Source organism: Protopterus annectens, chromosome 1.part0 (assembly GCF_019279795.1).
Source record: "Protopterus annectens isolate FY-2018-M chromosome 1.part0, PAN1.0, whole genome shotgun sequence".
NCBI lineage: Eukaryota > Metazoa > Chordata > Ceratodontiformes > Protopteridae > Protopterus > Protopterus annectens.
Window position 1 is genome coordinate 809,481,857 of NC_056725.1, and position 25,639 is coordinate 809,507,495.

Consider the following 25,639-nt stretch of genomic DNA (forward strand, 5'->3'; position numbering starts at 1 on the left):
TCTACTCGCAGTCTGTCTGTATTTCCTGATCCTCCTACAAATATGTGGCTGCACTGAGTGTGCCAGTTCTCCTGTAAGGGGTATTGCTACATGCCATGCTGTCATTAGCACTGCTGCCCACACACAGAACAGATGCCCATCACACAGGAGATGTAATGGGATCATGCACATATGATGTGGGAATCTATAGTAGTTGGTTGCCATGACAGCATTAATTGGGTGTAGTACACATGTGTAATCATATATCTGGCTATCTGGGTAGGTATTTGTACATATATTCCCAACATATGTTTTGGACATGAAATGTAGGCCAACCCCAGCCAGTATGTTCCCAATGTTATAGTTGCAGGGGATGTCAGGTATGTATAGCAGGTATACTAGTAGACTATTACTACTGTCATTGGAATTGTCTTCACAGACATGGTGTGTGTGGGAGGTCACATCTGCTTATAACATGTGTGCCATTGTTTACTGAACGACATCCAAAGGACATCAGTATACAGTACCACTGCTAGCACGTAATGCCACTGTTGACTGCAGCAGAGATATTGGCCAATATATGTGGAGGGTCTGACACAGTCTGTACAGTCCAGAGGTATACACATAAGCCCTGAGTGCTACACATGTGTACCATGCCTGACAATATGGATGTGGATGGCCATGTAGATGGGTATAACACATAACGACTGGTATATGATGTCCACCATAAGTCATGCATTCACACACCCCTGCCTGGCCTGTAACGGTATGACCACTGGTACAGGGGTGCCATGGCCACATACTACACAATAGCTATTTAAATACATCTGCACTGTATCACACTGCCCTGTCTGACATACATGACTGGTAGGGGAGGGCCAGCAGCAGGACATCTGGCTACTATCTGCACATGACATCCCACTGAGTAGGTACACTCAGCTGCTAGGCATGTCACAATGCACTGTGCAGGTTGCAGGCAGACTGGCTCAACACTGGCCTACATCTCCCAAGGGGGAATGCACATGTATCTGCATATAAAGCAGGCTCAACAGGCATGTCACAGCACAGGGTAAGACACACCTGCATGACAGTGCATATTCACAACCAATGTGAATAGAGCCACAGCCACATATGATTAGCTAGCATGGTATTACAGTATATGGACCATGTATCCTACACCATCCTCATATATGCCACTCACAGACTGACCCTACATATACTGGCCTGCTACACAGTTTGGTCTGGTGGCTGTCTGTGATATGGGACACGTGTGTTTATGGCCCTACAAACATGTACGCCACTACAGTACCATACAGTTGGGCAGCATGTAACATCTGATAGTAGGGGAACTAGAACAATGTCATCTACCACAGACCGTACACATGCTAAGGTACATATCAACATTACACACACTGTTGACATTCACCATTGGTACACAGACCTCAGTACTGTACGAACATCCACAGAATGTGCAGGTACTGTCATGTAATGTAGCCCCTACTGTACATAACATGTGTATCAGTCAAATATATCAGTGACTTGTTCTCAGATATGATGCCACAAAGTATGGTGTACAGCACATATGCACCACTTCATGCAGGACATATGTACAAAGGTTGACAGAGGTGTGGCTGGAAGCACATACACAGGGCCAGTATTGACATGTTGCTGTGATAACCACATACATTTACTGTTGTTACAGGGTTGTTGCAACATATGTCCTTTGAGGGATATGACGTCTGTGACTACTACAGCTTTCTCCATCTACTGACTGCAGTCCTCATACTACCTTCAGCAGTCGACAGCTAGATGCTCCGTGGGTGACACATGCAACCATGGACACAACACTGCCCAAGCTGCAGATCACCCTGCAGATGAAGTTTCCCCACAAACATGGAACTGACATGGCAGGTATTGAGACATGTACAACAGCCACATCCACACAAACACTGTTAAAGCAACATTACTCCAAATGCAGTATAGCGGCACTTACAGTCTGTAGTCAGGTCAGGCACATCAACCTCCTGTTTGTTGCACTGTTTCTACAGTGTATGTTGTTAGAGGTACACCGCAATCCATCTGAGATGCTGTTTGCCACACGACAGATCTAGTTCCTGCTCATAGTAGGTGAAAAGGGCCAACACCACCATGATGTTCCTAGGTATTGAAGTGTGTTTCCATACAATTGGCTAAGGGAATGTTACCACAGCTGTTTCACATGCAATCAGCAAGGGGAGGGCTGCGATTCATGCAGAGGCCATCAGCTGATCATGAGCATTACTTACATTACACATACTGCTGCCTAAGCAAAGCAGGTGTAGGTCTTCACATCCACCTGTGAGGGGGTGGGGGATGCAGACAGAGGCAAATACATGTCAGGGAGGGGTGGGAGGGTAAAACTGAAGCATGTTTGTGTCACACACCTAGCAGCACAGGGTATCAAATCTCTGAAAACTATGTAGTGCTAGTACAGTTCGCTGCAATTATTGGATGCACCACATGGGTTACCTGTTGTGGATCATTCAGAACATATATGTGATGGTGAGTGACATCTGTAACAGGGATACAGTAATTTTACAGTAGGTGACATACACATGCATGTCAGCATGAACAGATGCCAGCATCAACACAGCCACATTCTCACAAGGACACACACACATTGACACACGTGGCAGGGCCAGGTGTACATCTCATCAGTTGTGGGATTGCCACATCACATCACTGTGCAGGTATCACATGCACCACACAGGTCATATGGGGGCTGTACGGGTGAAGGGTATGTGAAGGTGTCTGACATCAGACAGCATGCCACAGTATGCCCATGGGGGTTGTGGGGAGTGTGGATATGAACATCTGCAGCATGCAACACACACACAAACACACAGGGTGCCAGTACTGACATGCATGGGTGCATGTCTGCATAGGTGTGTGGTGTTTGACTGCGCCAAACGGCTGTCCAAGGCCAGGTGATGGGTGTACCTTGGCATCAGGCCACATGACGATGGTCTGCATTGTGGCTCAAGGATGTAGTGTCTGCATTTGCCCACATAGGTGGGTATTGTATACCCCATCCAGTCACCTGGGTGACTACTTTGTGTGGGCAATGCTGTGCATCGCTTGCCATGTCTGTGTTCCTTCATCCATGACATGGACGGCATCTGGGATGTGCACACCTCCCACATGCATGTACAGTGACATGTGGAACTGTACCTGGGGTGTCCGGCCCATGTTGTGAACACGGATTATCATCAGATGTACCAGTCCTGGGAGGTGGTAATGGCCAGCAGCTTTACCCTGCACCTATATGGAGTGCATGCTATCAGCATTCCTTGGTGTCAGTGGCAGCTGTCCATATGGGCATCTTGTCAGGCATGGTATGTCCGTTGTGGGTCACATGTGATGGCACCAAAAGTGGTGCAGGTGTCCATTGGGGAACATGGGGAGGTGCACTGTCTGCATGTATGTGCATATTGGACAGATGGACTGGTGTCATGCCCTCTGTGGCCCACCGCTGTCACTCCATAGTTACTATCAGTGGCCAATATGCAGTGTACTACCCACATATTGGCTGTTACCTAGGCATGTGTGTGTGTATGACACATGGGGTGAGAGTGTGCTCTGGATAATACTGGGGTTGCTAACTGTGATTGCCTGGCCTTGATGTCACATGTCTGGGTATGGCTCTGCACCCCAGCCTCTCAGCCATATCACATGTGTTATCCCTGTACAGTGGACATTGTGATATATAGTATGGCCACCATATAAGAAATATGCAAAACCCGCTCCACATTGGCCACACAGACACAGACACAGCCACCTCTATACAGGATATGGGTTACTAACACACACACACACACACACACACACACACACACACACACACACACACACACACACACACACACCTGTCATGTTTGGGAGTAGAACCCCTACCTAACTAGTGTATTACACTACAGCACTACGCAGTTATAGTACATGCCATGGATATTACTGGAGTAGTCCTTGCCCAAAAGTGTATTTCACAATGATTGACATCAGCAGGATTGCCAAAGTAGGGCATTTGAAATGACTGCGAGAGACTAGCCTAAAATGCATTACTCCCTACACAGACAGTGACACACACACAATACATCTGGAACTGCCATGTGTGAGGATGGAACCCAACCATGCTTCTAATTCACAATACAGCAGTATGCAGTTACAGGACGTGCTATGGTGATTACTGGTCTACAACCTTCCCAGAGGTGTGTTTCTAGGTGCGTGACATCGGCAGCCTTGCCAAAGGTGGGTGTTTGAAATGTGAGGGGTGTGAGTACCCTAAAAGCTGGGCAGGTTTAGACACACCCCCTGGCTTTGCTGTGCTAAGCTGGATGCAACCTCGAGCCACAGGGCTCCAATCTGCTGACAGTATGCCTGACACACCCACACATGATGTCACCTACCTCCTAGTCTTTCACTCAGCTATTCATACTCTTACACTGTTGGGATCTGCCTCACATGTTGGGGAAAACCGGGATTCACTATCCTTCCCCTCATTTGCATAGAATTGCCTGCTAATGCATAGTTACATGTGTCACACTGTGCCTCCCCCCTTAGCGACGACTATTCACTGGCCAGGTTGTCTTTTGCCTGCCATTGACTTGCATGGCAGAATACTGATTTTAGTTAGACTGCCTTTTTTAGGTTTATTTTCTTACTTCCCCACTGATCCCATTTGCGCACTACTGCCCTATGCTTCAACAGCCATGATTGGCAGACATATCATAAAAGTTGTATTTTGTATATTTTGCATTGTTTGCAATGCCAACGACCTTCTACTTGGCCATTGGCATGCTTCCTCAATGATATGCAGCCTTTATTTGGAGTTTGCAGTACTGTACTCGGTTACTAACCAAGTACATTTCTGCATATTACGCTAGTCCTCCACACCCTGATTCCTGCTTCCTGGATGCCAGATTTGTTTTCAACTGCAAATGGGGTGATTTGTTTACGGGGGCTGGGAACGTGCAGCACTAGTGCTACAGCGCTCACACACATCAAACGTGCACGTATGTGGATCGCTCGGCCGCCATATTGGCAAAATTTCCTCTTACACTAATCATGCATGCCTTGCAAGCTTTTGAGAATCTGGATGTCCTTCTTGGTGAAATATTAAACTTGACAAGTTATAAAGAAAGAAAAATAAAATGTTTTTCAGCCATACAGAAAGCACTCAAGATTAAGAATTAAACTTAATATGATATATAAAGAATGCAAAACAAAACTTAGACAAGAAAATGCTTATTGAACAGAAATTAACATTTAATACTCACAACAGAAACACATTTTACAAATATATTAACACCATGATATTAACTGATCCAGAAGAAACAAACAATGTACTTAACAAATATTTTTCAAGCAACACAGAATTAAAGCAGGCTACACCTCCAATTATATCTGAACCAATATCTACTTGTAATGATTTTATTCCAATTATTGCTATCTGTTCCACTATGGAATCACTAATAAAAATTGTGTGAACAACCTCCATTGGTCCTGATAAGATTTCTACGGTAATGATTTCTAACATTCTTAAAGTTCATGGTCCATCTTTACTCTCCATATTTAATGGACTTATTTTTAAATGCATTGTTCCAGAATCATGGAAAATTTCAACCATTGTGCCAATTTTCAAAAATGTTAGTAAAAATGATTTTCAGAATTGTAGACCAGTTAGTCTTATGTCATTTCACTAACTGGAAAAACTTAGTCTAGTTACATTTGTTAGGAACCCTGGTAACAGTAACTATCCTGCTGATATACATTAACACAGCTTTACATCTAAAGGATTGACTTTAACAACTTGGTGGAATTTTATGACCAAGGCAGTTTATCACTGGATATGGGGCACTCAGATGGTATATATATATATATATATATATATATATATATATATATATATATATATATATATATATATATATATTTTGCACATCATGCGAAAGTTTTTGATACTTTATTGCATAAAGCATTACTGATTTTCAAGTTCAATCCATTTATGATTAGTTGGATTAATAAATAGTTGTTAGGATGTCCTCAATGATTTAAAAACAAGAGGTTAATTCTAGTTACTTACCTGTCTCTAAGGGGGCTCCACAAGGTTCAGTTTTGACCCATTCTTAATTAATTTAGTTTTCACAACAACTTCAGTAAGTAGTGACTGGTGGTTCAATAAATATACAGGTGATTGTAAGATAGGATTTGGGGCATTATCCAGGTATGATTAGAATGGTATTAACAGCTATCTACATGAAAAATCTGTCTAGCTAAAATGTTTGGTTTCCCATTTAGTCAAAACAAATGGAAGGTTATATATTTGGTAGATATTCTTTAATATGTCCAATATATTTAGAAGGTTTTATGCTTAAAAATGATTACAAATACATCAGTATCACAGTTTTAAACAAGCTAATGTTTGATAAGCATGTAAATGTTGTAAAAAGCAAAGCCCTTAAAAATATGGTGCAAACATTAAAATGTGCTGTAATAAGATACACAATTAATATAGTTAGTTGCTCTTTATTGGACTATATTAGCTCCTGCATTTATAGAGAATGTCAACTTCAGAAACTAGAGTAAGTACAAAGGTAATTCACCAAAGGTATTCTTAAAGTCAGAGATGTAAGTTATCATGATAGATGTTCAAAACTAAATCTGTCTCCTATCATTATGGACATTTTTGAGGAGAAACAATCTTAGCTTACAAGGAGCATTTAATGATGCAACCCCTCAGGCTACACTAAATCTGAAAGTTCATTCTTATCCAATTAACACAAAAACATAAAAACTTAAAACTATAATGTCCATTTGACTGAAACAGTATTTAGAGGGAAATATCATCACACAAGCCATATAAAAAATTTGGAACTGGCTGCCCTATAGAGAGAGTTTTGGATAATACATCATAATTCGAGAAGGACATGGACTCTTAGATAGAGGGAGAATGATAGAATCTACATTTTTGGAGCCATTGTTTTTCAATGGCCTTAGAGCCTAAAACACAGGTATTACAGCACATGAGCTTACAACATATGAATAACATGTCCAAATAATAATCTCTTGCATCTAACCACTTCCTGCAGGATGATATCTGAGCAATTATTTAAGCAAAGAGTATCAGGAACATCCATATGCATGAATAAGACAAACAACATACCCTTCTCTCTTAGGCCACAGTAGGTTTGGTCCCAAAACAATGGCAATGTTGCTTGGAGACATCTTATTCACTTCCTGGTGTTCAGCTAGTTTTGCGAAAAACTTTATCAAATACCTGCAAAAAAAGTGTAAAATTAATTGAGAAAGTATTCATTACTTTTAAAGTGCTAACATATCCGAGAGATTCCAGATGAAGTTCTACACAAGAAAAAAAACATTCTGTTTCTGTTAAGCTAAATATGTGAGTTGTAGACTTTAGTTGCAGCATCACCTAATCATTCATGCTGCAAACTTGAAATAGTTTTTAGGCAAATAACTACTCTCAACAGCTACTCACATTTTATATATTTAAATTTTTCCAGATTTGCACTCTAAAGCCCAATATTTCTGGATCAGAGAATATATATCCTGTCTAAAATTGTGACAGATCTTCACCATGGCAGCTGAGTTCTGCATGATAACAGATGAAATAAACCAAACTACTTTGTTTTGTTCTTTGCTCGAGACTGACAGATCTTGGTTACTTCATGAAATTTTCCTGACCCTGTCCAGGTCATGGTGATCTGTGGGACTGGCTGTTAACTATTTGCTGAATTAGGTTTACCTCCATTAGGCCACAAATAAAAGATGCGACCGGTCAAATATCTAACTCAAAATATCGAAAACTGCACTTTCAACTGCTGAAAAGTGAAAGGGCTACACAATGAATCCCACAATCTGAAAATATCGAATGTGTTTGAAACACCCAACATTTCCAGATGTCTCCAAACACCATTATGCAGGGGGACAAGCCACCCTGCACCCCCCTATGTGGGGGGGCTGTGCCCACCACACTCCCTGCTAATTTAATATACTAACTCTGAGATCGTACTACAGTGAAGGTGAGGGTACAAGTCTTGATCCCCAATGTAGTGTGATCTGCACTCGGAATGCTGAATTCACATGAATGCACACTAGCATTCACTCATTTGGATTCACACTTATGTGTTTCAAAATTTACAAATATTGCCTTTGTACTTTTGCACTTTAGGGCATCGTACAATGGACTCGCGACCTTATGGAGGTAAACCGCTGAATTATTATGATGAAAATACTCGTGACAGAGTTCAGAGAGATTATTTCCATATGTGCTAAGTGGGCAGCATAGGTTAGTCAGTTAAAGTAATGGATAGAATCTCTAATTCAGAGACATGGTAAAGCTGCTCAGATAAACACCTTAATATCAGTTCATTACCATGTCAATGAATCTAAAAATGCACTGACAGGCCATGCATCACTGTGGCATTTGCACTGTTCTACACACACACACACACACACACACACACACACACACACACACACACACACACACACACACACACACACACACATACACACACACACAGACCTCCCCCCTCACACACACATGCATCCAAATATATATGTATATACACATGGAGAGTCAGCAACACCTACCTAACTCCCAGAGTGCTACCACCCAGACAGACAGTCACATGGATGCACAAACACACACACACACACACACACACACACACACACACACACACACACACACACACACACACACACACACACACACACACACACACACACACACACACACACACCGCTGCTGTATTTACCAGTACCACAACTATTCACATAGGAGTGAAAGGGTGAACACCATCAAAAGATTGCATTCACTTTTTCCTCTTTGACAGAAAAATTAATTCTGAATTATTCTGCCAAAATTAGCCCTTGCCTGGACTACCTCACCAGCATGTGGTTTTTCCACTGAAACTGCACTCTCAGCTATAGCCCCACCAGGGGAAAGGAGGTGTGGCCTGAAGGAGGGTACTGGCAATTACCGGATGATCATGACACTCAGTGGCCTTGGAATATTTATTAATCTATGTATCTTTTACTCTCTTTAGTTACAATTGCTTACATTTGCAGACTTTCATAATTTAATATGAATATATGATAAAAATGTATATGTTGCACCTCTAAAGCCCTGCACTGGCATCAAATGCATGTTTGTTCTGAGGATAATTGGTTTCTTTACAACTTTGGTATACATATCAATAGAGTAACAGTATGTTAAAGGAAAAACATGTTCTTGGAGTTTTGATATCGTGTGCAGAGGAAAAGTGTGTCAGAGGATTTTCTCATATTTGTGTTGAGCCTTGATGTCTGTATCTTTACTCTGGCCTGATTAGAAGTAGGCAGATACAGAGTTACATAACCATTGGTAATAAAACAAGGTGCCGGATTCCAAAAGTGTTCCTCTCAGTGTAAGTCTGCCCTGATTCAAAAAAACCTGCTCTTAGTGTCAGTGACTTCTTCAGTGTAAGGCCTATCTATAAGCAAGCTTATTATAGGGACCAGATTCCAAAACATCTGCTCTCAGTGTAAGTGGTCACTTAACACTGAGAGCACATCTTTTGGAATCAGGGCCATTTTTTTGTGCTAGACCAAAATAGTTACAGAAAATGTGGAAAAGGTTGTGGGAAGTTGTGTTCCTGATCTACAGAATCTAAGTTTAGCTTGATGAACCAGACTCCATGCCTTGCATCATCCAACCCTGAAAGGAGAGGTTTAGATTCAAGAGTGACAAATACAGTAAACTCTCAGTTAACCGGGACTCAAGCAACTGGCAAAAAATATTGAAGAAATTCAGTACAATTTTCATGTGTTGCACTTTCTGTTTGCCCCCCTGCAGAAACATAACTTACGTTTTTAAAGTTTTAATAAGGAAGACAGGAATAAATTAATTCTCTCCCTAACCTGAGAACAAGTCAAACCAAACAAATAGTATAGGGTACAGTATTAGTCAGGTCTATTTTTAATAGTAACTCTCAAGCAACCAGACACTACAGTTATCTGGCATCTACCAATCCCCATGGGTGCTAGTTAACTGAGAGTTTACTGTACATAGCACAGTTGCAAAAACTATGTTCTGCTGTTCTCGTGTTTTACTAATACCGGATATTACACAAAACCTCTACATCAAATGTCATGAGTCACTGCTTTGAATAATGCAAGCACAAAAGTCCCACCACTCTTTGTGGTTAGAAATAAGTTAGTTAGATAATAAATGTCAAATGATTGTGCAACTATTTTGTTTTGTTTAAAATAATACTGCAACAATTTTAGTTCATTAGGTTCTGAAACACGCAGTTGTCTTTTCAAGTTAGGCTTTATGAAGATATTTTTAAAGGGTAAACAGAGTCACAGACTACACGTCTGATTTTCAAACCATAACATACTTCAGGCACTTATGCTCATAGGTGAATAGGATACAGAAATGTGTACCTGAAATTTGTATAATTCTCCTTTGGAAGTTTATGGCAAATGCTCTGCAGTTTTTCCAGCTTTCTTTCAGGATCCTTTTCACTGTAAAGACACAGCAGTAATTTAGAATAAGCAAAGTATTTCTGTTGCACAAAGAAATAGAATGCTTCCTGTTACAAGCCTTAATTTGAGAAGGAACTTGAAGGGTGTAGAAAAACTTTGTTTTATCTTAATAAATACTCAGCTAATTAGAATTACAATCAATTATCATGCCCCCGCAGTGGCTTTAAATGACCAAATGACTAAGCTGATTGGCCTTTCTGCAAGTAGTGATACCTTTTAATGCTGTATTAAGACAGATAAACCTAGACACTTAGTTATTTTGTTTTACTTTATTTTAACAGCAATGCACTTGCATAAGGATACAGAACTTATTTAAATATCATTGCTAACAATTTGCCAACACAACAGCAAAATAAATGAATAAATAAATAAACTACAACCGTATCAGATCTGCATATAAATATAGATATAGATATACATAGTACTAAGAAAAAAGCAACAGAAAGGCAAATTGTTGTAGAAAGTGCACATTCTTTTGGGAATGTGTACAATTACCACAGAACATTACAAAAATACAACATTCATGTTAAAAAGCAGGTGAAGGAATATTCCAGAAATAGCATACAAATTTCTGTTTTTATAGGTAAACATGGAAATGTCAATTCATTTATGCTTATACAGCTTTATGTCAAAAACAGAAATGTGACGGTCTGCAGGTTCCAAGATGTAAAGCTTATTAAAAATTTCAAGCTCAACAGGTATAGCCTTAATGAGACAGGGAATCGATTGGGGTTTATAGACATAATAACATTTAGATACCTAATTAGGCAGGAATAGACTGTACCACAGGTGCAAAAGCCTAGGAGTAATATAACCTGACAAACAGTATTATGTGTCGAAGATTTAAGCTGCAAAGCAGCTGTAATACATACTGTAGAGATACCCACTTGCCTGTGAAAGGAATCAGAAAATTGTTTTGCAGATCGTTGTGCAGCCTGTCTTTCTAATCAAAACAGACTGTACACCTGTAAAATTTCTTAGAATCTGTGCTTACTAGAAATTGCTAGTGTATCCTTCCCCCAACATACAGTGACCTACACATTATCTAATGTAAGTAAGGGACACAGTGGTTGCTCTGTGCATGATGGATATGAGGGAGTCTGTCTCCCATAAGATGATTCTGATTATTTTTTCTTAAGGAATCCTGTTTTTTTTCAGTTAGTGTCATTTTGGTAATGTGTATATCAGTCTGATAATTTTGCAGTGAAGTGAATTTCTCCTGCCCTCACTTTTGCACAACTGATCCGTCCTCACCTGTGACTGCTGCCAAATCAGTGGGTTATCATGGCAAGGTTGAGGGCTCTACCTTTATTCTCAGTTGGTATTCACAAACTATCACACCCAGTGGCATCTGCTGTTAGCTGTATATAGAAAAAATAAAACCATTTATACCCTAGTAAAAACAACCCTGCAGCAAAATAATTGTCATAGGTCACTTGAACTTATACATAGAAGTGTTGTTTTAGCTCTCAGTACTTTCTTAGTTCTGCAAAAATATTCGCATATTTGGGATCCAAGCCAGATCAGTAGACCTTGACTCTCCAGCCATTTTTTTTGCTGCATGCCTGCTTTCCTCTTCCTATATGAATTGTCAGTGCACCCTAATATAGTCAGATAGCATTAAGAGGCAAAGAATACAAGATGATATTTTTTCTGACTGCAGTTTCTGTGCTGTATAGGACATCTACTGCGGCTTTTAGCATATAACCATTATGTAATGCATCTCCAGTATCCTTTGTTTCTGTCTTATGTGACCAGATCTTTCTTCTTCATGACTACATGAATATAATTCATAATAGCTCTTCTTGAACTACTACACATAGTGCTCTGCTAGATTCCTGAGAAACAGATGTCCATCAGATATGTGAGCAGTTCCTGTAGAAGATTATCTTTCTGAGGGCTTTCAGTGGTGATTATATAACTGTGATCTCCATTCTGAGAATTCTGTCATGATACTTCATCTGAGATGAAAGTTCCATCCTTGCTGAGACACATACTCCAGCATAAGCCATGATGGACTTCTGGTGGACCAGAAAGGGAGCACCCAGTGGGTGAGTTGCACCAGCAAGAAAAAAGAAACCACATGAGTATTTAAATTACAGTATTGTCATTCTTGCATAATACACATTACATGAAGCTGGATGGGTCAATCACAAGGTGTGGTGAGTTGATAAAAATGTATCCATTGCAAAGGACCATTGAATGAGTAACTGATGTAATGGATACTCAAGTACCTGCCATATTTTCCAAGGAAGTGGCCCAACTTCATTGGGTATATAGTCTGGAATTCTCTTAAGCAGTATCCACAAAGTTGCAGAATTCAGAGAAACCAGGTTAAAGGAATTTTTATTTCTATACCTGATGTCTAGGATATAACTAAAGCTGTGCACTATGGTTAAAGTGACAACAATATGGGTAAATGCATAAGACTTCTTGACAAAAGCATCAGAAGCAGTTACTTCCACTTGTAGAAGGTACCTTGACTGCACTGAGGAAAGGACTTAAGACCACTTAGTAATTAAAAACCATTGTTAAGGGAAACCCACAAGTCTTACTTAACTGAAGCAAAGGGCGTAAAACTGGCCTTTCTTCTAGAAATCATATACTTTCTTCAGGCAACAGTTCTGCTGGCAGTATACCTCCAAAATGTGTATATCCCTTCCCCATGGGATCTGCATCTGAGAAAATGACAGGGAAAAAAATCACTTCTGAGTAAAAGATTCAAAGGAAACTTTGTATAAATGTGGATAAATCCCAAGAGTTACAAAGTTTTTATGGAAAATCAAGAGCTTTGGAATGTACCTGGTGGAGGCGATGGGTGGTAAGAATAGCATCTTGCAAATAATGGGTTTTAAGTCCATTAAGCAAGAGGTGTCAAATGCAGATGTGTGAATGTTCTAACCGTTCTTTTAAGCTTTGATTAATAGGGCAGTTTTTCATGGTGATAGAGGTGGGAAATCCATACTGAAACTAGTTAATCATCCTGTGTTTAGCCAGGTCTCTGTTCTCCACCAGATCATGATGTACTAAGATGGCAGAAGCAGGAATGTAGGCAGTGGAACAGTTAAGGCCTAAATCAAACAGGTGCCAAATATAGATAAAACAAACCTGAAAGATTGCAAGCTGTAGGGAAAATGGACACCTCTCTTCCCAAATGAGTAACCATTTCCACTTGGGGGGTATAGGTGCACATGACAGAAGGTAGGCTTGTGGCTTCCAGCATTCCTGAAACCTCACAGGAAGCTGAAAGGGGACTACAGGAATAGGCAAACACTGAGGTGAATAGAGACACTCTGCCATTTTGACAGAAGATCAACTGCCTGGATCAGAGTAATCTGTTCAAGTCAGAAGATAGGCACTAAGACCTCCTGGGTTACCAGAATGGGCTTTCTTTTTAATTTTTGGAATTGTTATCACCAGAACAGAAATTGAAAGAGAATGGTGAAAATACATACCAGAACATACATCTGCGCCCACATTTCACTGCCCTGTGAAAGGTAGCAAAAATAAGGGAATACTGAATCCTTCCTCATGGAAAACAAACCTAGTTCTTGTTGCTCGTTTCCTGGAAGAACATTTAAAATTAAACTCACCAAAGGTACAGCACCAAAAGAGGACTTGAACTGTGACTTCACAAATGTGTTTTGATTGATGGCCTAGTGCAGACCTGCACTGCTTCCTAATGTGGAAGTGAGTACCTTCCTGACTGTTGCAATAGTTTATCACTGTCTGATTGTTAGACTTTCTAGTAGGGGCTGTGGGGTCAGCATGCTCTGTGTAGCCTGTACAGCAAGAAAAATAGCTCTTACCTCTAGGCAGCTGAGGTACAACTGCCTGTAGTCACTGCCACACCTCATATGAAGCAGGTCTAATGCCAAAATTAGCTCCCCACCCCACCAAGGCTGCATCTGTCATTAGGATTGTGATAGACCTAGCTCAGCCACCATGTGGGGAGTGGTACTATACATCAGAAACTCAACAACAGATCTAAGAAAGAATGAAGACTTTGTGGCTACTAATAAAGTATTATCCACTGAAGCATTGTCATTTGATAGTGGCAGTTTCGTAGACCTAACTAAAGTGTTTTATTCAGTTGAGCATTACCTACTGGAAACGATACAAACCATTCAGTGGTTCCAAAACTTCATTTCCATTCAAAGATTTGTTGTTAAATTTGGAACCGCTACATCCAAGATATTTTATCCAAGGGTACCACAGGGATCTATCTTATCTCCCTTCATCCTTTTGTTGTGCATAAATGTTCTCCTTTTATTCATATTATACATTGCTGATAACTTGGTTATCTATATGTCCAGATCTACTCCTGAAACCAAAAATCACAGTTTCAAGACAATCTAAAAATGTTCTATCTGTCTCACTAGCAGAAAACTTATAATCTATACCTTCTAAACCAAAACATGATCTTGTGTACCTTAGAAAGTGAAAGAAATAATTGGAAAAAAATCTGGGCTTGGAATATCTCTCCCATGCCATTTTCAATCACTAGAAATGGCCTCTACCTCAAAACGGAAGCTAATTTTTTTAGATGACTTCAAATGTGATGTCATTTCATAAACCAAACATCCAAGTATTAATATCACTGATCACTTCTACAAACCAAAGCAGCTTCCACTACAATAAAGATTCGGTTTCCAATCTCTCTCTACCTATCTGAAGCTCACTACTGTTCTTATTTGTATCTATCTAGCTCAAGCTTCCTACAGTCTCATCATCTTCCCTCCTTCTTGTACTTCATCTCAATTATTACCTTAGCTATCACTGTTAGAACAAGTAACACTAGCATAGTAACAATCAGCCATATTCTTGTTCATATACCGTACATGCATCTCATAAATGTTTACCACCAAAACCATGACATTGATCTACTGATCAGTCATTTTTCTATAACGGCACAAGCTATTTCATGCTAGTTTGTTAGCTTTCTTTTTTTTTTCACTTTATATTGCTATCTCAATTTTTATTGTTTATTTTATTTATTTATTTTATTTTACATTTGTTGACCAGGATAGTCTGACTGGATGCATGTCCATTTTCAGCGGAGGCCCGGGCAGAAAAGCTCCAGATGTACATACAAAGACTATTACATATAAATGTAAAAATGCAAAACATATGTTAAGATTAATCTATAAGATGTAAGTTTACATATTAGATAAAAATCTATTACAGTATTTTTTAAGGCTCAAAGCAGTATATGATAAAAAAATTCATAAAATTCATACTCCAAAACATTCATAAATTCATACTTCATCAGGTTAACAATTAATCCCTTGTTATTAGGTTGTAAACAAGAACTTGGGATGTAGTCAAAGTAGAGGAAGATGACCTGTTGTAGCATATTGGCATGCAGTATTAGTTAGTCTGGATTGGTGCATGGGCACAGCCAGTGCGATTTGTAGTACTGATTAGATTTTTCCTGACTTGCATTGGGGAGAGTTCTGAAATAAGGTCAGCAGTAAGGGAGTTCCAGGTTTTGCCCACAGAGTTGGCAAACAGTGATTCTCCAGCTAAAGTATTAGCTTTTTGAACTAAGAGTTTGTCAGATGAGTGTAGTACCCTAAGGTTACTATAGGGAGTGATTAGGTTAGCGAGTGCGGGTGTATTTTCAGGCTGATGGAGAATCTTATGAGCAACTATCGGTTGATTGACCAGAAGTAGATTCTGTAATTCAAGCCACCCTAAAGAGATAAGGTTGAGACAATGATGGGGTCTGAAAGCTGTTCCAGTGGCAAATCTGGCAATGTTATTATAGCAACTAGATAGCTTGTTAAGGTTAGTCTTGCTCAAGTTTGTAAATAAAGGTGAAGCATAAAGGAGGGTGGAGAGGAGGTGTGTTCGGGCAATGACAGTTCTAGCTAGTGGAGTTAGGAAGGGCTTAATCTTATAGAGAGATCCAAGTTTTTTACTGACAATCTTCATAGTTTGACTAATGTCTTGCATCGAACTTGAGGTTATTGTCAACTATGACTCCTAAGAGTTTGGTAGAGGGGTCAGGAGAAATAATGGTTCCATTGTTAGACCTAATAGTAAAGGCTGGTAAGGGGTGTCTACTGTTGGGGGAGAAAAGTTATAGTTTTGTTTTATTAGGATTTAATAAGAGTTGTCTGTTAAGGAGCCAGTCTTCTACTGTGTTAAAAGTGGCTTGGGAAACTATCTGAAGGTCAATGGGAGTGGTGGCTGAGCATATTAAAGTTGAATCATCTGCTTATTGGACACAGATTGCATCTGGGATGACCTTATGCAGATCATTAATAAAGATAGAAAATAGGAGAGGTCCTAGTATAGATCCCTGGGGAACTCCCAGGGTGATGGGTAGTAGTGTAGATAATTTGTCCTTCCATAAGATAGCTTGGTGTCTACCATTCAGATATGATTGGAACCATTTGAGAGACTGATTGTCAAGGGAGATGTTTTTTAGTGTTAGTATGAGAAGTTGATGGTTAACCATATCAAAGGCCTTTGAAAGATCCAGAAAGAGGGCAGAGGAGAGATTGTTATTTTTCCGATTTTGGTTAATGACATTAGCAAAGAAGAGTAGGGTACAGGTAGTGCTATGGAATGGTCTAAAACCACGCTGAGTTTTAGTCAGGGGATTGTCCTTGATAAGGTAGCTCATGAGTTATTTTTGGATACATTTTTCTATTATTTTTGATAGTGGTGACAGGATAGCTATAGGTTTATAGTTAGATAGTTCAGTGGAGGTGCCCCCTTTATGGAGAGTGATTACATGGGATGTCTTCCAAACAGAGGGTATGGTAGCCTCAGATATAGTTTTGTTAATCAGGATGGTGACTGGATAAGCTATAACGTCTGCCATTTTTGAAGGTACTCAGGGAGTAGATCTGCAGATAGGGTGGTTGGTTTTAATTTCTTGAGTAGAGTTGTGATAAGTGAGGCAGAAACTGGTTGGAAGTTAAAGGAGATTTGGGAGCAAGGTAAGGAATCAGTAGGGTTTGGGCATCCAGGCACTAGTTGGCTAGCTAGCTGTTGAATGGTTTCTGTAAAGAAGCTATTAAAGGCATTGACTACTAATTCTGGAGGTTTTTGGTTCGTGACTGAAGGGGAAGGAGTGGAGGACTGACCTGGATATAGGAGTTTGTCTACTCCTACCCAAAATTTCTGAGGATAGTTTTGGTGCTTCTGTTGTAGATGACAGTAGTAGTTTTTTTTTATCTGTTATTATGGCATTTTTTTGCATCATTCCTTAGTTGTTTATATCTAAGATGGTCAGCGGGGGCTTTTGTGGTATGCCATGTTACCCAGGCTTTGTTTCTAAGTGACATTTTTTGTCTGGTTTCTTTAGAGAACCATGGGATGCCTCTTGTTTTCATTCTAATCAATCGAGCTGGTGCATGTATGTCAAGGATGGCTAGGAATTTGGTATTAAAGTAGGTTACAGTCTCTTCCAGTGGAAGATGCTTTAGAACTGACCAGTTGCATGCTTTGAATTCATTTTTAAAATTAGCAAGGTTGAATTTCTTACTGTTCCTTATTGTTTTGTAAGTGGGTTGGTTAGGGACCTCCGCTTTGTGCCTGATTATATAGATAAGAAAGTGATCACTTATGTCATCAGGCAAAGTCCCAGCCTTATACATATAGTGATCACTATTAATGAGTATCCAATATAGCGTGCTTTTTTTATTGTTGGGTTTCCCAATTCTAGTGGGGGAGGATATGACCTGCTTGAATCCATAGAGGTTTACATGAAGAGTAGGGGGATCTGTAGAGCAAGAGTACCAATCTATATTAAAGTCACCAACCACAATAGTTTCTTGGGGGTAGTTATCTGACAGCCAGCAAAGAAAATCTTCAAGGGAGCTTGTGTTATTACCTTGGGGAATATAAACACAGACTATGTACATGCATTTGTCCTTATTTATTTGTAGCTTAGTAATAAGGATTTCAACACTATCTACTCGAGTTGTTTGTGGGGTGATGGATGTCATTTCCAGTGTACTTTTATATAGGACTGCTACCCCACCTCCTTTCCTAGTTGTGCAGCCAAGCTTTAGTATGTTGTAACCTGGTGGGATTATTTCATTGTCTCTTGTTGCTGGTTTTAGCCAGTTTCAGTGAGACATAGTATATCTGGGGAGAGAGTTTCCAAGAGGGCATGAAGGTGATGGATCTTATTATTTAAACTTCTAATGTTTAGGTGGCTAATCAGGAGAGAGTTAGTGGGTTTTTTTATGGTTAGTAAGTTAGTGGAAAAAGTGGTATTGGTTATATTACTGTTACAAGGAGATGGACCAGGGTTTGGGTGGATGTCTCCATCCATAGTTAGGTTGGATTGTAGTCTAAAAATGAGTTTTAGATATTTAAGTATTAGACTATGGTATCTTTTAGTTTTATGGTTGGCCTGACTGGGTCTAGCAGAATAAAGGTATTTAGTATGTAAGGGATTAAGAGTGTATGAATATATTAAATAATCTAAATTATTGGATTCCATCATGATAGTAGTTTGGGCTCGAGGATGGTGAAAACCTAGGTGGCATTGATGTTCACAGGCAGTGAGAATATAAGGGATAATTAGCAATGGGACCAGGGTATAGATAACTCTTACTTTAAGTTTTAACAATAATAGTGACTGTGCCATTGTATAGCTATTAACCTATACACAGGTTGTGGTGAAGGAAAGTAGAGAGGGCTAGAAGAACCTCCCCTGGTCTATGTTATGAGTTTTGGTTGGATAAAGAGGGAGGACGTGTGGTTCCTGCCTTATAAATTTAGCGTATCCAGGGGTGGGTGGAATTTGGGGGCAGGGTGGGGTGCGGAGCGAGCATAATGCATAAACTATTTACTACCTATATTTACCAAAGTTATGTAGTCTTGATTGTTGTCAAATTCTTGAATTGTTTTTAATGTGTTTTTGTAATGGAGCTTTTCTCCCCAGGCTTCTATTGAAAAAGGGCCACTGGCCCTGTCAGACACCCGCAATAAACAAATGTAAAATAAATAAATAAATATAAATAAATAAATTCAGTCTTTTACTGGCACTCTATTTTATATAAGCTCCTTAAGGAAAACTCATTTACTTAACTCACTGGCACATTCACTATAAGTGAAATGTAACATAAGCTTCATTCACAGCCTGAAAAATGCATGTTCACTGACCATCCCTCTGACAGAAAAGCACATTATCGACCAAGCCTTTTCAACACTAGGCACAAAATCCTGGGATACCATACAAATATCATCAGGTAACTGGGTGATCATTTCAAATTTGATCAAAACTTAGAACCGACCAAACACAAAATGTGAAGTGTAAACTTCTCAAGGACAACATTTCAAAAGGCCTGTGTGACAAAAGGAGATACTGCCAGCTAGCTGGAATTTTGTAAATAATTATATGTAATTTGTGAATATCAACATGATCTGTAGAAGATGCTTGTGTTACAAATGTATTAGAACTGTATGTCACGTGTATATCAAACTGCTGGTACAGAAGTGTGTGTTGAAAAGGCTTTTGCAAAGTGCTGTTTGAAATGTAACCACAGTGTGCCCTACTAGAATACAACAGAAATTTACATGCACTACTGCAACTGTTTAAAAGTATATATGTTAACAGTGGAAACTGGAATACAGGATGTTAACTTCAGAAAAAAAGCTGAAATTAAATTATTTTATGGCTATGCAACAAAAGATGGCGTATTTCAGGTTTCAGTGCAACAAGAGATACAATATCTGTACCAGGGAGCTCTCCATGTTGTCTTTAGAGTGAAATAATTACTAGTCTTGAAATGTGGAGGAATCAAATTGTTTTATGACTTCCAGAATCTTCCAAAAATCTGAGGTCTATGTATTTTCAGAGGAAGATGCTAAATACTGCCAGCTCCCAGCAGTGGGGGTTTCATCTGGGAACTAGAGTCAGATGACAAGAAATTATGTCATTGTGCAAGCTATCCCAGCAGTAATATTTGAGATATTAATTTGTGAAATCTCTTAGAGAGACAGAGCATTCTGTATTCTACCTTGGACCTGACAAGAACCATTCACCACAACATCTGCCTTGCTCTAATTAAGTAAGTTAACTAGGATATAGTATTTCTCTTAGAGTCAGTCAGGAATATAGTGTAGCTTAGTTTAGATATTTTTCTTTATTTATTTAAGACTGTCCTGCAATGTTGTTTTAAATATTTCCTGTGGTTTTGAACTCTGATGTCACTGTGAATACATATTTAGTATTGTATTGTTCTTTTATTATTTATTATTAAATATCTTTAAACCTTTCATTGTGGCTGCTCTGTGTAGAGATATTTAAGTTTTGAGAGTACTTGCATATTTATTTGGTGACACTGTGTGGGCCACTCCAAATAGCCTTCCTCTTGGTCAAACTACCTTTTGTATTAATATTAATATTATGCAGTAAGATTGGACACCCTTTGTTAAGGGCTTTAAAGTAGCTGATAAGGAATTGGTTGGTGGCAGTGGTAACTACCTTATAGTCTGGGCAGAAGGGGGCATAGCTTGTAAACCTGTGCCAGGCTCTGCCTGGTGTGTGTGTGTGTGTGTGTGTGTGTGTGTGTGTGTGTGTGTGTGTGTGTGCAAATCAAACCTCAAAGAGTGTGTAACTTAGCTACATGGGCAGGGACACAAATCACTGGTTGGATAGAGAGGGTGCTGATAGGTCTTGGCTTGGTCACTCAGCTGAGAACTCAACTCTATAGCTATAACAGTGGGGAGTCTTATTGGGGATCTGGAGAAAGAGGAAGAAACCAGCCCCGGACTGACAGTGGTCTTTGTGTGCTTTTAAGGGAAATTGCACTTGATGCAGAGAGCAGCATCTGGAAATACTGTGTGTACTTGTCATTCTCCCATTGTACGTTCCCACTGGTGCCAATGGTGAGGACTGAGGCTCCTTAATTACTGGTGCAGTGGTGGGTCACCACAGCCTGTATAACCTGTCTAATTAGAGTACATTAGAGCACATTTTTAAGATCCTAGACTACAAATACTTTACTTAGCACATAACCATAAAGTGTAATGGTACTACTCTTCTTTTTACCAATATGTTCACACTCTCTTCCTTACCAATAATGTCATTATCTCTTTTTATGCCTCATTCCCCAGCTCTTTATAAAACTTTCATTTTTCCCTTTCTTCTACCACCATCAATTATTCATGATATTGGGTCAAGCCACTCTTCAGTTACAGTACATCTTTAATATTGGATTCCACTGGTTGATTTATTGCTTTTTAATGTTACAATAATTATTTACAAATGAAATGTCATTCTGCTAGGCAGCGGGAGGACCTTGGATTAACCCGTAAACTGATTGGTCAGTTAACCGAACTGATCAACCTCCTAACTCCTGTAGCTTCCTCCCTGTTAACTGCGCATGAGAAAAATACACTGAATATCCCCATGGGGACCGAAAGGTCTGAAGTGGAGCCATGTAATACTAAAGGAAATGCAGGACCACAGCTTATTGGTGCGAGAGGGGATGTCGGCTATGAAAAGGACCTGCCTAAAGATACGTTTAACCCAGCCAACACTCCTAATGTGTTTAAAGAGGCAAACAGGGGAGGAACGCTTGGAGGTTTCAACGGAGACAAGCGTGACACTCGCACATGCCATCCTGAAGTTAATAAAGGTACTGTAACACGTAATTTAAAAGACTGGTTACACCAGAAAATTAGCTTTAATGACTTTGCTAACAGAGCTCCAGAAAGAATCAACAACGCTCCCTATAAAGACAATTTAAACAAACTGTACAAGCTGTTGCACAAATATAGTGTGTTAAACATAGAAAATATGTATTTAAACGAATGTATCTCCCTGAACATTGTTCCTAAAGGGTTAAGGGTATTCATATACCCTAACAATGTTATACCAGGGTCAGATTTTCATTTGAATCTTATGGATATTTTTAATAAATGTGGTTTAGAGATGTTGCATCTCATGGTTAGGGACAATAATAAAATTCAGGAAGAAGTTTTTAAAGAGATAGAGACCTTGGACAAAGCTATCACTAGTGATCTTATTTTTTCTATTGAAGAGGAGAAAGCTAAATACTTTAGCATGAGGAAAGAGATAGATAGGGACATAGACACTTTAGTAGAAAGGAAAATTAAAAAAATTGAGAGAGATATATTGGAATATAAAAATAAAACAAGCTATCCTAACCCAGCTGTTAGAAAGCATATGCAAGAAGCTTCACATTTTAATAAGAAGTTTCACTACAAAGGTGATACTGAACCAATAGTCATTATGGATCCCCAGGAAGAGGAAATTTTATATGATGAGGAATTCCCCCCATTTAGAAGATCCGAAAGAATTATGAACAAACAGGTAGCAAGAGAAGAGAATTTTCAATGGAGGGGGGGAAGAGGGAGATATTAAATACACCCTCTAATTTACCCACCACCCCCTCAGAATTTGACATTATCACAAGAGAAGGTAGTAAATGGACTTATTGTAACTTTAATATTTATAACTTTAGCCCTTTGGAACTTCAGAAAGGGCATTTTCATCTACTTTCCAAAGGACTGAAGTTCATACCATCCACCAAGGGAGATCTTACTAAGGCTTTGCTTGAAATAAAGCTATTTCTCAGAAAAATTAATTTAAAAATGCTCTTTTCTAATAGCTCTGTACCCCACAATAATGTGAATCTGAAACGTAGGTCCACCTACAACCCCCCTTTAAATCCATATCTCAAGAATTTAGAGAAAATTCTAGAGAAAGAAATCAGAAATGATGAACTGATTGGAAGAAAGCCACCTAATAATTTGAACCAGATAGAAAGACAGACCCTTGAAGAGTTGAAAACAGATCACAATTTAAGAATAATGAAACCTGATAAAGGTGGGGGTATAGTCATTATGGAAAACATAGAATATGAGAGCAGAATGAATAAAATACTCTGGGATGAAAGCAAATATCAAGCTACATCTAGAAATTAGATTAATATAGCCTACAATAAAATAGACATTTCTATTAATGAAATGCTACTTGATGGATTAATTAATCAAGATATTTTTAAAGACCGACAAACCCAAGGTTCCTATCATATTCGGTATACCTAAGATCCATAAAAATATATCAGATCCTCCTCTTAGGCCTATAGTTAGTGCAGATGGATCTAAGACACATGCCTTAGCTAAATTGGTGGATAATATGACTAAAAAATTATGGATAAATAGAGAACATATACTTAAAGATTCTTGGGATCTATTGAATTCCCTAGCAGCATTTGACAAAACAGACAACATAATTTTTGTCACCATAGATGTTGTCGACTTATTTTCCTCAATTCCATATCATGAAGGAAGTAAAATGTTTGAAGAAATTATATATGGGGAAAAAAATCTCTCCAACAATGATAAGTTACTTAGTATCTGGTTAATGGACCTAGTATTGCAGAATAACTTCCTGTATTTTAATGGAGAATTCTATAAGCAAACTCAAGGTGTAGCTATGGGCGCAGCTTGCGCCCCCACCTACGCTAATCTAGTCTTAGCATACTGGGAGGAAAAACATATTTTGAATAGTATATATAATTCCTCATGGATTATGTATCGTAGGTACCTTGATGATATAGTTATTTTCTGGACTGGAGATGAGAATACATTATATTCCTTCTTAGATTATTTACAAAATACCAGTAGCTTTTTAAAATTTACATATCATATCTCTGCAGACGTCCTACAATATCTGGACGTGGAAATTTATAAAAAAGGAAATGGATTGGAATCAAAAATTTATAGGAAATCCACCTACTGCAATTCCTATTTACACTTTGAAAGTTCACACCCCCTTCATGTCAAAAGAAATATTATAAAAGGACAGTTTGTAAGGGGATGTAGGATGACCAGTGAAGAAGAGGCATTCCTGTTAGAATGTGAACTACTAGAGAATATGTTTCGGAATAGAGGCTACCCGCATGATTTTATATACGATATTAAAACTGATGTAATAAATGGTAGGAATAATAGATTTTTGCCCATTATTAAAGGGGGCAACATGAAAAACAAAATGGATAACGAGACGGGTTATAGCAATAATAAAGAGGACTTTGAGTTAGCTCTTACGCTTGAATACAATAGTATGAATAAAAGAATAAGAACTATATTCAATAAAGAATGGTGCAGATTTACTGAATTAATGGATATAGATAAAGGTAACCTATATTCAATTAAAACTGTATATAAAAATTCTAAAAATATTAGGAATATATTAGAGAACAAAAGAAACACAGAATTCCCTGACAAAAGAAGAAAAGGAACATATAAATGTGGCAGATGTTCACAATGTACAGCCATCTCCAATAGTAACACTATACATATTCATAGTAGAAATAAGACCATAATAAATGACAAATACTACTATAATTGTGATTCTATGGGCTTGGTGTACTTTGTTTCCTGTAAACTATGTCAATCCTTTTACATGGGAAAAACGGAAAGAAAACTGAAAAGGAGAATCTTTGAGCATTTGAATGATATAAAGAATTGTAAGGAAAGTAATGCTTTGTACAAACATAGTTTAGTATGCAAAGAAGCTAGCTTTATATTTTCGGTTATTGAGCAAACTCAAAGAGATATTAGAGGAGAACCGTGGGAAGAAAGACTGGAGTATAGGGAACTTTGGTGGCAAGTGACCCTAGAAGCATACAATGCACCAGGACTTAATGAACACACTAGTATCCTACCCCTTCTAAAGCTGCGTGCAGTTAAACTATAATGTAATATATATATATATATTAATTTTTTGGATACTTAATTTCAAATGACATATTATTCCTACATATGGTTTTAAATGATTTTATACATTTGAATATGGGGAAATTTGGTTTCTAAGGTCTCTATTATGCTTTGTAAATTATTAACTTATGACTTTTTATATATTGTTATAGAAATTATTTAAATGGAAAGAGGTGCAATAATTACAAATGACCACTGGATGGCAATCTTTATCATTTTACTTTAGTGTTTTGGGTACTAATTTTATTGTTTGAAGATTTTTAAATTATTTCATTTTATTGACCTTTTAGATTCACAAGCTTAATATAAATGAATTCCATATGATTTTTTTTTAATTAAAGTT

The 25,639-nt window shown here is 38.6% G+C and overlaps 1 protein-coding gene across 1 annotated transcript in view; it reads right to left on the bottom strand.

The window, feature by feature from the left end:
- SH3BP1 (SH3 domain binding protein 1) overlaps positions 1-25,639 on the bottom strand; it is a 1,277,628-nt gene that overhangs the window by 184,638 nt on the left and 1,067,351 nt on the right. The window contains exons 13-14 of the mRNA XM_044063342.1: positions 10,471-10,551; positions 7,178-7,291 (exon numbers count right to left, since the gene is read on the bottom strand). Of these exons, the coding sequence (XP_043919277.1) occupies positions 7,178-7,291; positions 10,471-10,551 (195 nt within the window). The remainder of the gene's footprint in view (positions 1-7,177; positions 7,292-10,470; positions 10,552-25,639) is intronic.